At 38.3% G+C, this 15,102-nt stretch overlaps 1 protein-coding gene across 2 annotated transcripts in view; it reads right to left on the reverse strand.

Moving 5' to 3' along the window:
• CPD (carboxypeptidase D) overlaps window positions 1-15,102 on the reverse strand; it is a 67,336-nt gene that overhangs the window by 20,622 nt on the left and 31,612 nt on the right. For both annotated transcript variants that reach the window (XM_019926958.3, XM_019926956.3), the window contains exons 8-10: window positions 10,350-10,459; window positions 680-782; window positions 51-193 (exon numbers count right to left, since the gene is read on the reverse strand). In XM_019926958.3, coding sequence (XP_019782517.2) covers window positions 51-193; window positions 680-782; window positions 10,350-10,459 — 356 coding nt within the window. The remainder of the gene's footprint in view (window positions 1-50; window positions 194-679; window positions 783-10,349; window positions 10,460-15,102) is intronic.

A 15,102-nucleotide genomic window follows, 5' to 3' on the forward strand; every position in this document is an offset into this window, starting at 1 on the left:
AAAATCTTCTTGCTCTTGGGAGAAATTTCATGTCACTCCAGAATCGTCACCTGTTTCAGAAACTGGATTAGAGATCTTCGATTCTGTTCCCAAAATTTGGGCAGATCTTTCTCAAATGGGTATTTCACACAACCAAGTTCAATAGTCACTTCAAAGCAGTTTGTTTGTAAATAGTTCCAGTCCTGCATACCACCTGAAGGATAAAAATTTCAAATTAGTTACTCTGAAGAAGTTCTAACTAGCTCAGATCCCAAATCGTAAGCAACATTCCTAGTAAAAAGCCAAATTCATCTTTTATCAGCATGGCTGAAAACCAATAATGCGTTCATTTGAGAGCTCTCTGATGCTTGTGGTCCAGGTAAAACATCTGTACTTTCATGTTCAGGAAGAATTCAAGTGTAGCTCACACTCTTCTTCTTAGCACATCTAAAGTTCTTTGTAATAGCCAGCAGTAAAATATAACACTTTCATGAGGTTTCAGTACATTATTTTACTCAAAGGTCAAAGTACACCAAATATTAAAAATAGTTGAAATGGTAATTTGAATGTTTTAAACTATTTATACAATATTTTTAAAAGAATGATTCTTTCTCAAAATTTAAAAATCAGTAACAAGCAGTACCATCCAGGGGGACAGAAAATCCATCAAGTTATACGGCCTTAATATAAAAATGTTTACCTGGGACATTGTACCAACTGGCTCCATTTGTTATTCCATGAGGAAAATATTCATTAGGGTACATATTCTTGCAAGGTCTACCTTGAAACATCTGGGAGTTTTCCTGGAAAAAAAAAAAAAAAGAATCTTTACTTGCATTTGTTTGTATCTGCATCAAAAAACATGGGAAGGATAAAGAAAGATAGGAAGAGTGTTTAACAATAGGGTATATGTGGGGGTGGATGGAGTCACGGGAAGCAGTGACTTTCTACCTATTTTTTAAAATCAAAGCTAAACAGTTTATGCTCTGTAAAAAAAAAAGTGAAGACTTCATTTATTACTTGTAATTACAAGTAATATAAAAATCCAACCCAACCCCTCTCAAAAACAAAAACAACACTGTTCATATTCGTACTTTCATTTCATCATCTCAAGAAGCTTAAAGTCCAAAAGAGGTAATTCACACACAATGGAAAGTAAGCATCTTTCTCTGACTTCTTGGGGACTAAGGTAGCCCCGCTGTGCTTTGACTGCACTCTGTACAATTATTTTATCCTGTTAAAACTGGTTGCACCTCTTTTCCCCCTAAAGACAATACACTACTCCTTGAAATAGTTTGTGTCTTTGTGTCCTCGGCATCCAGCAGTGTCTACATAGCACGTGTGCAATTGCTTGTTCAATGGAGAGTAAGAAAAACTGCCACAGAGGCACAAATAAACACTACTGGGAGCTAGAGGAGAGAAAGATTATTTCTGACTAGAGTGGCAGGGGAATTTTCCTGAAGAAATTAAGCTTTGAAAGGTGGTCAAAACTTCATTTCTCTCTTTTGTAAATAGAAAAAGAAAAAAAGTACAGAAAAGTGTAAAGAGAAAAGTAATTTCTCACTTTCCCATCACTGAGAATTAACCATTTAACTTTAAAATATATAAAACAACCCCCTTTCGTAAACTTGACATACCAATTACAGGCTTATGATCCCACCAATGTTATCAAATGAAAGCTATTGTTTTAGGTTACTGGAATATTTGTGTACATGCTCTTTTGCTCTCTGGTTTTTCCACTAAACACTTGCACACATCTTCTATGTCTCCATATCTTCTATGTCTCCTATCTCCATTTCCATCAATATCTATCCATTTGATTATAAATTATATAGATGTACTACTGTACTAATTAATATAGTATGTATATTACAAACCTGCATTAAAAAAACATTTTAAAAACAGAACGTCTAATATAGTCTTCCTACATCTTAACGGATCATCTAGTATAAAACCCACTCTAGACACCACATTTCTAGGCAATTACTGTTAACATTTTGACTTTATTCTCAGAGCAATAAGGAACTTGTGAAGATTTCTGATGGAAGGGTGATATATGATATATTCATGGCTCTAGGAAGTTTATTCCAATAACAATGTGAAAAAATGGACCAAAGCCAGGGAGACTCATCAGAGTACTACTGAAATAATCCAACTGAGAGATAATGAGCATCTGAAAGGTTGTGACAGATAGGTTTTACCATGTGTATTTTACCATCTTCTTTAATTCTCACTACTCTACTTTGATAATCTTTTTTGAAAAAACTAATTAAAAATTTTAAAGCAGTTTGACAACTTAAAGAAGATAGGGGGTGAGGATGTAGGTGTCCAGTCTCAGTCCATATATAAAGAGTCTAAAATATATACCAAGACAGTAAATGATTCTCTTCTTTTTGCTTGGCTATAGTCTCTAATCTTTTTATAATAACTTTCATTATATGAAACAACTTTTTAAAGAGGCATTTACATAGTGGTGACAGCTAAAGCAACTGGATGCAATTGCCAAGACAGTAAAAATGGCTAAGGACAGAATATGGAGGCGGGAAAAAAAGTAAAAGAGAGAGGTTGAGCCACTGAAAGGGAAAAAAGGAAGCAAAGCTCTCTGCTATATAATGTAACAGAGATCAAGGGGAGAAGACAAGAGCGTTAGACTTCAGAGGTCAAGAACATTTTAAAAAAATAGACTTCTGGTAACCTTTGAGGGGGCACTTCCAGGTAAAACAATGTAGGCAGAAGACAGATGACAAGAAACTGAGGCATGAGAGAACAATAATGAAGTGGAGATAAGCAGAGACTATTCACTTTTCTTATTCTTTTCTTTTGACTTCTTTTGAACTAATTTTAGAGTTGCAGAAAAATTGCAAAAATAGTACAGAGAGTTTTATATGCCTTTGATCCAGCTTTCCCTGATGTTAGCATCTTATATAACCATAGCACAATGATCAAAACAAGGAAATTAACACTGGCATGATACTATTAACTAAAAAAAACCTATATTTTATTCAAATATCACCAGTCTTCCACTAATGCCTCCTTGAAATTTTCTCTTCACTTATGTCACACTGTATAGCTCCATTTTCTCACTTTCACTTAATTGAATTCATTGAATTTCATTATACTTAAAATATAATAAAAGTTATTGTAGAAAGATTAGAAAATTGAGGCAAGCCAAAAGAAAAAAATATAAACCTAGAGATCACCAATCATTTAATATTTTGGCATATAACTTTTGACGTTTTTTTAGCCTACATATGAACTGAGCATGGATACCCCACCCCTGAGTCTTCTCTAGGTTCTCAAAATCTGCTTTATTGAAATATAATTCACATCCCACACAACTCACGCATTTGAAGTATACAACTCAATGGTCCTTGGTATATTCACTCAGTTGTGTGACCATCGCCACAGTAAATTTTCGGACATTTTCATGACCCCAAAATAAACCTGTACCCATCAGCACTCCCCATTTTCTCCCAACCTCTTCCCTGCCCCTCCCTACATCCCAAGCCCAAGGCAATTACCAGTCTATTTTCTGTCTCTATGGATTTGCCTATTCTGGACATTTCATATAAACGGAATCACATAATATGTAGTCTCTTGTGACTGGCTGCTTTCACCTAGCATGTTTTCAAGGGTCATCTAAGTTGTAGTTTGTCTCAGTACTTTATTTTTTTTTATGACTGGATAGTATTCCATTGCATGGATATATCACATTTTGTTTATCCACTTATCACTTGATGGACATGTGGGTTGTGTCCATTTTGGCTATTATGGATAATGCTGCTATGAACATTTGTGTACAAGTTTTGTGTGGGCTATGTTTTCATTTCTCTTGGACATATACTTAGGAGTGGGATTGTCAGGCCATATGATAATTCTATATTTAACATTTTGAGGAACCGCAATTGTTTTCCAAAGCAGTTGTACCATTTTACATTCCCACCAGCAATGCACAAGAGTTCCAATTTCTCCACATCCTTACCAACCCTTGTTCTTTTCTTTTTTTTTTTTTAAACTATCATCCTAGTGGGTAAAAAGTAGTATCTCGTTGTTTTGATTTGCATTTCCCTTTTTGTGAGCTTGTCGGTCATTTGTATATTTCTTTGGAGAAATGTGTATTCAGATTCTTTGCCCATTTTTCAATTGGATTGTCTTTTTATTATTTAGTTGTAAGAGTTCATTATATATTTTAGATAAAAGATCCTTATCAGATATATGGTATTCTCCTATGCTGTGGGTTGTCTTTTTACTTCCTTGATTATTATCTGTTACATGTTGAATTATTTCTCCTCCAAAAGATATGTTGAAGTCCTAACCCCCAAAACCTCATAATGTGACTGTATTTAATTACAGAGGTAATCAAGTTAAAATGAGGTAATTACAGTGGGCCCTAATCCAATATGACTGGTATCTTTATAAAAAGGGAAAATTTGGACACAGACAACAGGGAGAATACCATGTGAAGATAGAGGACTGGGATAATCCATCTAGAAACCAATCAATGGCAAAGACTGCCAGAAAAACACCAGAAGCTAGGAAGAGGCAAGGACGGATTCCCTTCCAGGTTTCAAGGGAGCATGGCCCTGCCAACATCTTGATTTTGGACTTCTAGACTCTAGAACTGTGAGACGGAAAATTGTTACCGCAGTTCTAGGAAACTAACACAGTATCCTTTGCAACAAAAATGTATTAAAGTTTGATGATGTCCAGTATGTCTTTTTTCTGTCACTTGTGCTTTTGATGTCACATCTAGGAAACCATTGTCTAAACCCAAGGTCACAAAAATTTATTTCTTTATTTTTTCCTAAAAGTCTTACAGTTTACATTTAGGTCTATGATCCATTTTGAGATTATTTTGGGGTATGATATGAGGAAGAGGTCCAAATTTATTCTTTTGTATGTGAATATCCAGTTTTTCATAACCATTTAGTGAAAAGATTTTTCTATCCTCATTGAATTGTTTTGGTGCTCTTATTGAAAAATCAACTGACCATAAATGTAAGAGTTTATTTCTGGACTATCAATTCTATTTCTTTGATGTGTATATGTCCATCTTTTTTTTCCTAACATCTTTATTGGAGAGTATAATTGATTGCTCTACAATGGTGTGTTAATTTCTGCTTTATAACAAAATGAATCACTATTACATATACATATATCCCCATATCTCCTCCCTCCCACCCTCCCTATCCCAACCCTCTAGGTGGTCACAAAGCACTGAGCTGATCTCCCTGTGCTATGCAGCTGCTTCCTACTAGCTATCGATTTTACATTTGGTAGCGTATATATGTCAATGCTACCCCCTCACTTCATCCCAGCTTACCCTTCCCCCCTCCCGCATCCTCAAGTCCATTCTCTATGTCTGCATCTTTACTCCTGTCCTGCCCCTAGGTTCTTCAGAACCATTTTTTTTTTTAAGATTCCACATATTTGTGTTAGCATACGGTATTTGTTTTTCTCTGACTTACTTCACTCTGTATGACAGACTCTAGGTCCATCCACCTCACTACAAATAACTCAATTTCGTTTCTTTTTATGGCTGAGTAATATTCCATTGTATATATGTGCCATGTATATGTCCATCTTTATTCCCGTATCACAGTGTCTTAATTACCACAGTCTTGAAGTAAGTTTGAAATTGGGAGACGTGAGGTCTTTAGCCCTTACAATTTATTCTTCACTTTAGAGATAATTTTCTTTTTCTTCCATTACTTTCCTGAATTCTACCAATTCTCTTTCATTTCTTCCTGTTTCTTTTTCCATTCCTGTTTTAATTTTTTAAATATCTGAGCCTATGTGGTTTTTCATATTCTCAGTGTGTGTTTGGGTATAGTCAATCTGCCTGGAGTGTAAACTTATAGTTTTCTTCTGCTTCTTGATTGTTTTTTGGTAGTGGTAAGGTTTCCTCAGGTGGTATGTGTGAAATTCCATTTCCTGATTTTTTCTGCAATGGTTCTTCATGGGTTTTTTACCTCTTGTTCATTTTTTTTTTTGCGGTATGCGGACCTCTCACTGCTGTGGCCTCTTCCGTTGCGGAGCACAGGCTCTGGACGCGCAGGCTCAGCGGCCATGGCTCATGGGCCCAGCCACTCCGCAGCATGTGGGATCTTCCCGGACCGGGGCACGAACCCGTGTCCCCTGCATCGGCAGGCGGACTCTCAACCACTGCGCCACCAGGGAAGCCCCCTCTTGTTCATTTTTATTATACTGAGCTGTTTCACATGATTCCTAGTTAATGGTGCCCTTTTTCTGTCAGTCTAGAAGCCAAGGTATTTTAATGTGATTTTTGTTTGTTTGTTTGCTTATTTGCCTCGGTATAAGGGTGGAGCTCTGAGTCCACTGATTTTATGGTTCTCTTCTGTCTTGGACAATGCTACATTTCCCCCCTTTTCTCTTTCCCCTTCACTATCTAATTGTCAAAGGCCACTTCTTCATTTCTTTTTGCTTTTCTTCTCTCCCAGAAGTTGGGAGATTGGAAGATTTTCCTTTAAATCCAGCTTTCCTTTTAAATTGTGCCTATTCCTTTGAGTACACCAGGTCCTTTAATTTGCATGTACTTTGAAACCTCTTCCCTATATTCCAGTGCTTTCATCTGCCCAGTTACTATCTTAGTATTTTCAGATTTAGGTTTCAGATGTAGCGTGTTTTCAATGTTTGGTGGTCCTTCCGAATCACCTTTATGCCTGCTGTTCCTTAAAGCCCCCTCTTTTGTCTTCACCGATTTTCTTGGTCTGCTTTTCCTTACCATGAAGCCTTGTGGCAGGGGAAAGGTGGCTGGGTGCACAACAGATCATGATAGATCACAGTCAAGAGAAAGGAGGCTGGAGTAATGATTGAGGAATTTAATTGTCACCTTCCCATTTACAACAGAAGAAACAAAGACAAAGAGGAGGCAGGGTGCTGTGGGATCAAGAAATGAAGAAGCGTGATCAGCCAAGATGGTGGAGTAGAAAGACCCTGAGCTCACCTCCTCTCACGAGCGCACCAAACTCACAACTATTTGCAGAACAACCATCAGTGAAAAAGACCAAAACCTATCAGAAAAGATCTTCTACAACTAAAGACATAAAGAAGGAATCACAACAAGATGGGTTGTGGACCATCTCGGACTCGTGATATAGTCAAGTCCCATACCCATGGGTGGGCGGCCCACAGAGTGGAGAATAATTATATTGCAGAGGTTTTCCCACAGGAGTGAGAGTTCTGAATCCCCATCCCGCTCTCCAGCCCGGGGTCCTGCATAGGGAAGATGAGCCTCTAGAGCATCTGGCTCTAAAGGCCAGTGAGGCTTAATTTCAAGAGTCCCACAGGACTGGGGGAAACAGAAACTTCACTCTTAAAGGGCGCACACAAAATCTCACACACTCTGGGAGCCAGGACGAAAGCAGTAATTTGATAGGAGCCTGGGTCAGACCTACCTGCTGATCTTGGAAAGTGTCTTGGGGAGGCGGAGGGCAGCTGCAGCTCACCCTAGGGACATAGACACTGGTGGCAGCCATTTTGGGGACCTCCTTCTACTGCATGGACACTGGTGCTGGCAGGCACCCCTGTGGAATCCTCCCTCTGGCTCATTAATGCCAATACCTGGCCCCGACCCAACAACCAACCTGTAGGTGCCAGTGCTGGGATGCCTCAGGCCAAGTAACTAACCTGGCAGAGACACAGCCCCACCCATCAGCAGACAGGCTGCCAGAAGATCTCCTGAACCCACAGTTGCCTCTGGAAATAGCCCTGCCCACCAGAGGGCCCAGGACCCAGCTCCACTCACCAGTGAGAAGGCACCAGTCCCAAACTCCCCTGGGCCCTGACCCTGCCCTCCAGGAAGCCCACTGTAGCCTGTGGACCAGCTTCACCCACCAGGGGGCAGACACCAGACATGAGAAAACTGCAATCATCAACAGATGAATGGATAAATAAGCTGTGATACACACACACACACACACACACACACACACACACACACAGCGGAATGCTACTCAGCCATAAAAAAGAATGAAATTTTGCCACTTGCAACAACATGGTTGGACTTGGAGGGCATTATGCTAAGTGAAATAAGTCATACAGAGAAAGACGAATACTGTATGATATCATTTATATGTGGAATCGAAAAAACACAACAAATTAGTGAATATACCAAAAAAGAAACAGACTCACAGATATAGAGAACAAACTAGTGATTACCAGTGGGGGGAGGGGCAATGTAGGAGTAGGGGATTAAGAGGTACAAACTATTATGTATAAAATAAGGTACAAGGATATATTGTATAACACAGGGAATATAGCCAATATTTTATAATGACTACAAATGGAGTATAAACCTTAAAATTGTGAACCACTATATTATATACCTGTAACTTATATAATATCATACATCAAAAGTACTTTAATTTAAAAGAATTAGGAGGAAAAAAAGAAATGCAGAATATGGGTAAAACACAAATAAACAATAATTGAGAAGACAGAATCAGAATGAACACACATCAGATTATTCACAGTTCCACTTTAGTTCAAGGCAAAGTGATCTACTGAGACTAAGACAAAGCTAGGATTAGAAGGCTCAGGAAGAGGATGAAGGCTCAGAATCACCATAGTGGGAAATGAGCCACGGAGTCACGTAGCAAAATGTGAACTATTGCCAGGTAGAACTGAGGGCTCAGCTGAGGTTAGAGAGCACTATATATACAGAGTGTAGTCAATTGCCATGACTGTGTGACTTTTCTGGGATGTAGAAGAGAGATGATTGTAATTACTAAGTGTTGGACATTGGCAAGGCAGGTATGTCAAAAGGGTATAAAAGATCCTAAGGTGTAGGTGAGTGCATCACTGAAAGGTATGTCCATAGGTGTAGGCTGGGTAGAAAGGAAATCAAATCAAAAGGGTCAAAGGTCAAAGAAATATAAAAAGAGGCTAAGGAATGAGAAGTTACAAAGAGGATGAAAAGTGGAACTATAATAATGGACAGAATGTGATGGGGATATGTGTATAATCTGATCACTTAGTTTTTATTTTGATGATTGGAGGGTATCTCATTTTTGTTTTATTATTTCATGTACATCCCTCTAAAACGGCATGCCCAAACAGAAGACAACTACACTTTAAGGTGAAATAATAGATGTACTCCCCTATTAGAAACTCTGAACAATCTCACAAGATGCACTTGCAGAGAATGAGGGAGTGGGAAAAATAGAATGACAGAAAGGTGTGATTACAGAGCACAGAGCTGCAGTAATAATCTTCATTTATCTATGACCAATAAAGTCACAGACTGAGTCAGTAGTAAGACCAAAAACTGAAACTAACAAGCCTAGTTCCCAAGCCTCAACTTTTAACATGCTTTCTAAGAACGACTTTTAAACTAAAATTTCACACATACATACACACACAAATATAACATTTCTGATTATGAAAGTAATGTGTGTTCATTATAGGAAGTTTAGAAAATACAGAAATTTCTACTTGCTCCTTTGCAATGTTACTACTAGGCTCTTAAATACCTTAGACCAGGGGTCCCCAACCCACAGGCTGCGGACTGGTACCAGTCCCTGGTCTGTTAGGAACCGGGCCACACAGCAGGAGGTGAGCGGCCACCAAGTGAGCAAAGCTTCATCTGCCGCTCCCCATCACTCGCATTACTGCCTAAACCACCCCCCACTCCCCACCCCTGTCCGTGGAAACACTGTCTTCCCCGAAACTGGTCCCTGGTGCCACAAAGGTTGGAGACCACTTCCTTAGACTATAGGTTGGCAATTTTTTTCTGTAAAGGGTCAGATAGTAAAAACTTTTGGCTTTACAGGCTCTAAAGTGTCTGTTGCAATGACTCAACCCTGCCCTCTGCATCTATTGAGATGATTACAGCGTTTTTCTTCTTTAGTCTGTTAATATGGTGAATTACACTGACTTATTTTCAAATGTTAAACAAGGAAGCAGCAATGGACAGTATTTTAAAGAATGGATGTGCTGTATGTCAATAAAACTGTATTTACAAGAACAGGTGGTAGGCTGGATTTAGTCCCAGAGCTATAACTTGTCAACCCCACCTTAGACTACTTTACAAGGTTTATATTTAAGTACTTCTCAAATGAAATAAACTAGCAGTTTGTTTAATTTATTATGTTCCAGGTACTGTGCTAAAAGCTGTAGATGAAAAGACATTACCTGAACTTCATGGCTAATGGGGAAACACATGCAGTATGTTTAAAAGTGAGGTGGGAAACAGAGGAGAAAAAGAGGTAAGGTTGTCTGAAAGGAATCACGGAAGGCTTAACGGAGAAGAAAGCACTTGACCTGAGTCTTGTAGGACTTCGTTTTAACGCATTTTTTTAAATGAAAAATGAATTTTTATAGCATTTTATGTTTAAGCACAAGCCTACCTTGGAATAAGAAAGTGCTATTTGTTGAAATACAGCATCATCTGGTGATTTACTATATGTGGCAAGCCCTTGTTCATCATCATCAAAAGGGTAGTTAACCACCAAAGAACCTATGAGGGAAATGAGCAAAATGTATTGTGTTATTTCTTTCAAGATGGAGCATTAACATAAAGTAAGCTTTTCACAGTACTGCCAGAGACAGGAAACCAATACAAATTTCCAAGGTTAATTTCCTCAATAGAAATGAAAAAGTTGCTAATTTCCTCAATAGAAAATCAAAGTGGATAAATAAAATATTAAATAGCTATGCATGACACTTAAAGACTGCCTTAACTGGAAAGGTCTTGGGAGTTTGCCTGAACTTACAGGCATACTTTACATGTCAGAACTGAAACCAGAAGTATACAGCCTTAATTTAAACAATTTTACTTTTATAATATTTAGGATCAGAAAAATTGAGCAAAATTTGGTACTTTTTCACTAAAATTCAGACATTTATAAGGTCATGTCACGGAATTTTAAACTAAGAAAGGACTCTTGAAGTCCGATTAACCCACCCTCTTCATTTTGCAGATGTGGAGTCTAAAATGGAGAGGCTAAACAACAAATGTATGGATAGTAGAGCCAGTCCTGACCTTCATTCAGAAAAAAATGCTAAAAATTTCTCTTATGCTCATATTATAAATTAGTCAACTGGAGTTATATCATATGATTTTTCATGACCTAAAATACAGAGAGTGATGTTTTAAAACATATATAAAGGATATCAACTCCCTTCATGCTCCCCCTAGGACATAAAGCAATTAGGGTGCTTCTCAGGCAGGAGCCCTGAGCCCACCTCCCCCACCATAGGATCAAATCCCTTATTTTCCTATTAGTCACATCATTTTCATTTGTCCATGTGCCCATTTATTCTGCCTTGATTAGGCCATTCATCTTTGCCTTTTTTGTCATGCCACTTCCTGGGCATGGAAGTGAAGGAACAAATTCAACTTGAATCCAGATGAAGTAATCCTGTGATAACAAATACCAGCAAACATTCATATATTTTAAAAAAATTTTCTTTAAGAAACAAGTATGAAGAACTATGCTCATTTTATTCCCCAAAATAGTTCTAACAAGATAAGTGTACTTCAACACCTGTTCTTAGACAAATTACTCCAAAAAAATTTAATTTTACCCTGGATCTATGACTCATGCCTAAAAGTTACAACAGAAAAAAGTCAACTTCTACTTAATATTGTCTTTCAAATGGCTAATTTTATAAGGGAAAAAAAAAGTCATAAAAGACTTACAATACTCCTACAAAAGTTTATTTAAAAAATAAATAGTATTGGGACTTCCCTGGTGACGCAGTGGTTGGGAATCTACCTGCCAATGCAGGGGACACGGGTTCAAGGCCTGGTCTGGGACCGCGGAGCAACTGGGCCCGTGCGCCACAACTGCTGAGCCTGCGCTCTGGAGCCCGCGCACCTAGAGCCCGGCTCAGCAACATGAGAGGCCACCGCAATGAGAGCGCCACGCACCACAACAAGGGCTTGCCCCCACTCCCCGCAACTAGAGAGGGCCCGCGCGCAGCAATGAAGACCCAAGGCAGCCAAGAATGAATGAATGAATAAATAAATAAATAAATAAAAATTAGTATCAACACAAAGAGCATTAGCTATTTTAAAAAAGATAAATCTGACTTCATCAATATTAAAAATTTTGTGCATCAAAGGACATTATTAAGAAAGTTAAAGTAAACCTATAGAATGGGAGAAAGTATTTGCAAATCAGCAATTTGATAAGGGTCTAGAATCCAGACTATATAAAGAAGTCCTGCAACTCAACAAAAAGATGAAAAACCAATTAACAATGGGCAAAAGACTTGAACAGCTATTTCTCCAAATAAGATATACAAACGGCCAACAAGCACACAAAAAGATGCTCAGCATCATTAGCCATCAGGGAAATGCAAATCTAAATTTCAGTGAGATATCACCTTTCACCCACTAAAACGGCTATAATCAACAACAAAAAAATTAACAAGGTGAGGATGTGGAAAAACTAGAACCCTCATACATTGCTGGTGGGAATATAAAATGGTTCTGCTACTGTGGAAGTTTGGCAGTTCATCAAAAAGCTAAACACGGAATTACCATATGATGGTATTTCCATCAAAAAGCCAAACACAGGATAACCCAAAAGAATTGAAAACAGGGACTCAGATACTGTCTGCCAATGCTCATAGTAGTATTATTCATAATAGTAAAAAGTAAAAACAACCCAAATGTCCATCAACAGATAAATAGATAAACAAATTGTGGTATATACATACAATGGAAAATTATTCAGTCATAAAAAGAAATAAAGTACTAACATATGCTACAATATGAATGAACCTTGAAAACACTATGCTAAGTGAAAGAAGACAGACGCAAAAGGTCATATATTATATGATTTCATTTCTATGAAATATCCAAAACAGGTAAATCCATAGAGACAGAACACAGATTGGTGGTTACCAGGGCTTGAGGGGCATGGGGAATGGAAAGCAACTGCTTAATGGGTAAGGGGTTTCCTTTTGGGGAGGTGAAAATGTTTTGGAATGAGATAGAGATGGTGGTTGCACAGCATTGTGAATGCACTAAATGTCACTGAATTATTTACCTTAACATGGTTAGTGTTATATGAATTTCACCTAAATAAAGAATTAATATCAAAAATTACAAAAAGAAATATTACTTTTCTCTATATTCTTTCAAAATCCTTCTAAATTGTTAAGTTGGCAGCAAAGAATTCCTCTGTTAAATTTCTTTGCCAAGATTTCAAAACTCATTTAAAGATTTTAAGATGAAAATGCAAAATACGTCATGGAAAGAAACATATCTACGTGATTGAAGAAGTATCCCCCACCATGCCAAGGTCTTGATACCACATGTAAACATCTGTCAATTATTTTCACTGGAATGTAACTAGTATTAAGTTTTCAGCTTTAGCCAACATGATGTGATGTGTTTTTTACAGATTTTTTTTTTTTTTTTGCAGTACGTGGGCCTCTCACTGTTGTGGCCTCTCCCGTTGCGGAGCACAGGCTCCGGACGTGCAGGCTCAGCGGCCATGGCTCATGGGCCCAGCTGCTCCGCGGCACGTGGGATCTTCCCGGACTGGGGCATGAACCTGTGTCCCCTGCATCGGCAGACGGACTCTCAATCACTGCGCAACCAGGGAAGCACTACAGAATATTTTTTAAAGCTCAAAGTAAAAAATATTTTCTGTCAAACATGGTATACAATTAATAAAGTAAGAAAAAAGCCAAAAAATTATTTTGCTAACCAGGCTGCAACTTCATAATTCCTATTTGGGTCTTTGAGAATCGTCCATGATTACCAATTATAGAAGTATTTTCTCCTACTATTAGCAAGCTTTCAAAGTCATTTTTGGAGAATCTCAATTTACTTCTTAAATACAAATATCCATAAGTGTGTACTGTCATTTCTAAAATGGCAGGTTAATCTATATGCCATCAAATCTCGACTGTGATACTTCCTTGGATAATCCAACAAATGTGGACACTAAATTTCTTACCTATTGCCCCTGGTGTTAATACCTTCACTCTTTTTTAATTTATTGAGATATAATTCACATACCATACAATCCATCCACTTAAAGTATATAATTCACTGTTGTTTGGTATATTCACAGGGTTGAATATACAACCATCACTACTATCTAATTACAGAACATTTCATTACTGAAAAAATAAACAAACCCATACCCATTAGCAGTCACTCCCCATCCTCTCCACCACTATCCTCTACGGCTTGAGGCAACTGCTAACCTATTTTCTATCTCTATGGATTTGCCTATGTCTGCACATTTCATAAAAAATGTAATCATACAATATATGGTTTCTTATGACTGGCTTCTATCACCTACCATGCTTTCAAGACTCATCTATGCTGTAGCATGCATCAGTCCTTCATTCCTTTTCACAGCCAGTTAACATTCAATTGTATACCACATTTTATTTATCTGATCGTTAGTCCGTGGACATTTGGGTTATTTATACTTCCTGGTTATTATGAATAGTGCTACTATGAACGTCCACATACCAGTTTACATGTAGACATGTGTTTTCAGGTCTCTAGGGTTTTGACACTTATTCACACAACCCTAGTTGGACATTGTGGTGATTGTTTGTTGTTGTTGTTGATTTATTTATTTTTGGCTGCGTTGGGTCCTTGTTGCAGCACACGGGCTTTCTCTAGCTGTGGCATGCAGGGGGGCCTACTCTTTGTTGCAGTGCCCGGGCTACTTGTTGTGGTGGCTTCTCTTGTTGCAGAGCACGGGCTCTTGGCACGTGGGCTTCAGTAGTTGTGGCACCTGGGCTCAGCAGTTGTGGCTCACGGGCTCTAGAGCACAGGCTTGGTAGTTGTGGTGCACGGGTTTAGCTGCTCCGTGGCAGGCGGGCCCTTCCCGGGCCAGGGCTCGAACCTGTGTCCCCTGCATTGGCAGGTGGATTCTTAACCACTGAGACGCCAGGGAAGCCTCATTGTGATGATTTTTAATCTTGACCTCTCATCCTATTCAACTAAGTTCCTGCTGAATTATATGGAGGTGTATAAGCTCAGATACTACATGAGAATGAGGTCATTGTGCTACAGTTAAATACACAGCAGATAAAAGATAAGAGAATGTCAAAATCTAAACCTACATAAAAGGGCCTATTAAACTTTAGGGAGAAATAGGACTAAACATTTGGATCTGT

This window comes from Tursiops truncatus, chromosome 20 (assembly GCF_011762595.2).
Source record: "Tursiops truncatus isolate mTurTru1 chromosome 20, mTurTru1.mat.Y, whole genome shotgun sequence".
NCBI lineage: Eukaryota > Metazoa > Chordata > Mammalia > Artiodactyla > Delphinidae > Tursiops > Tursiops truncatus.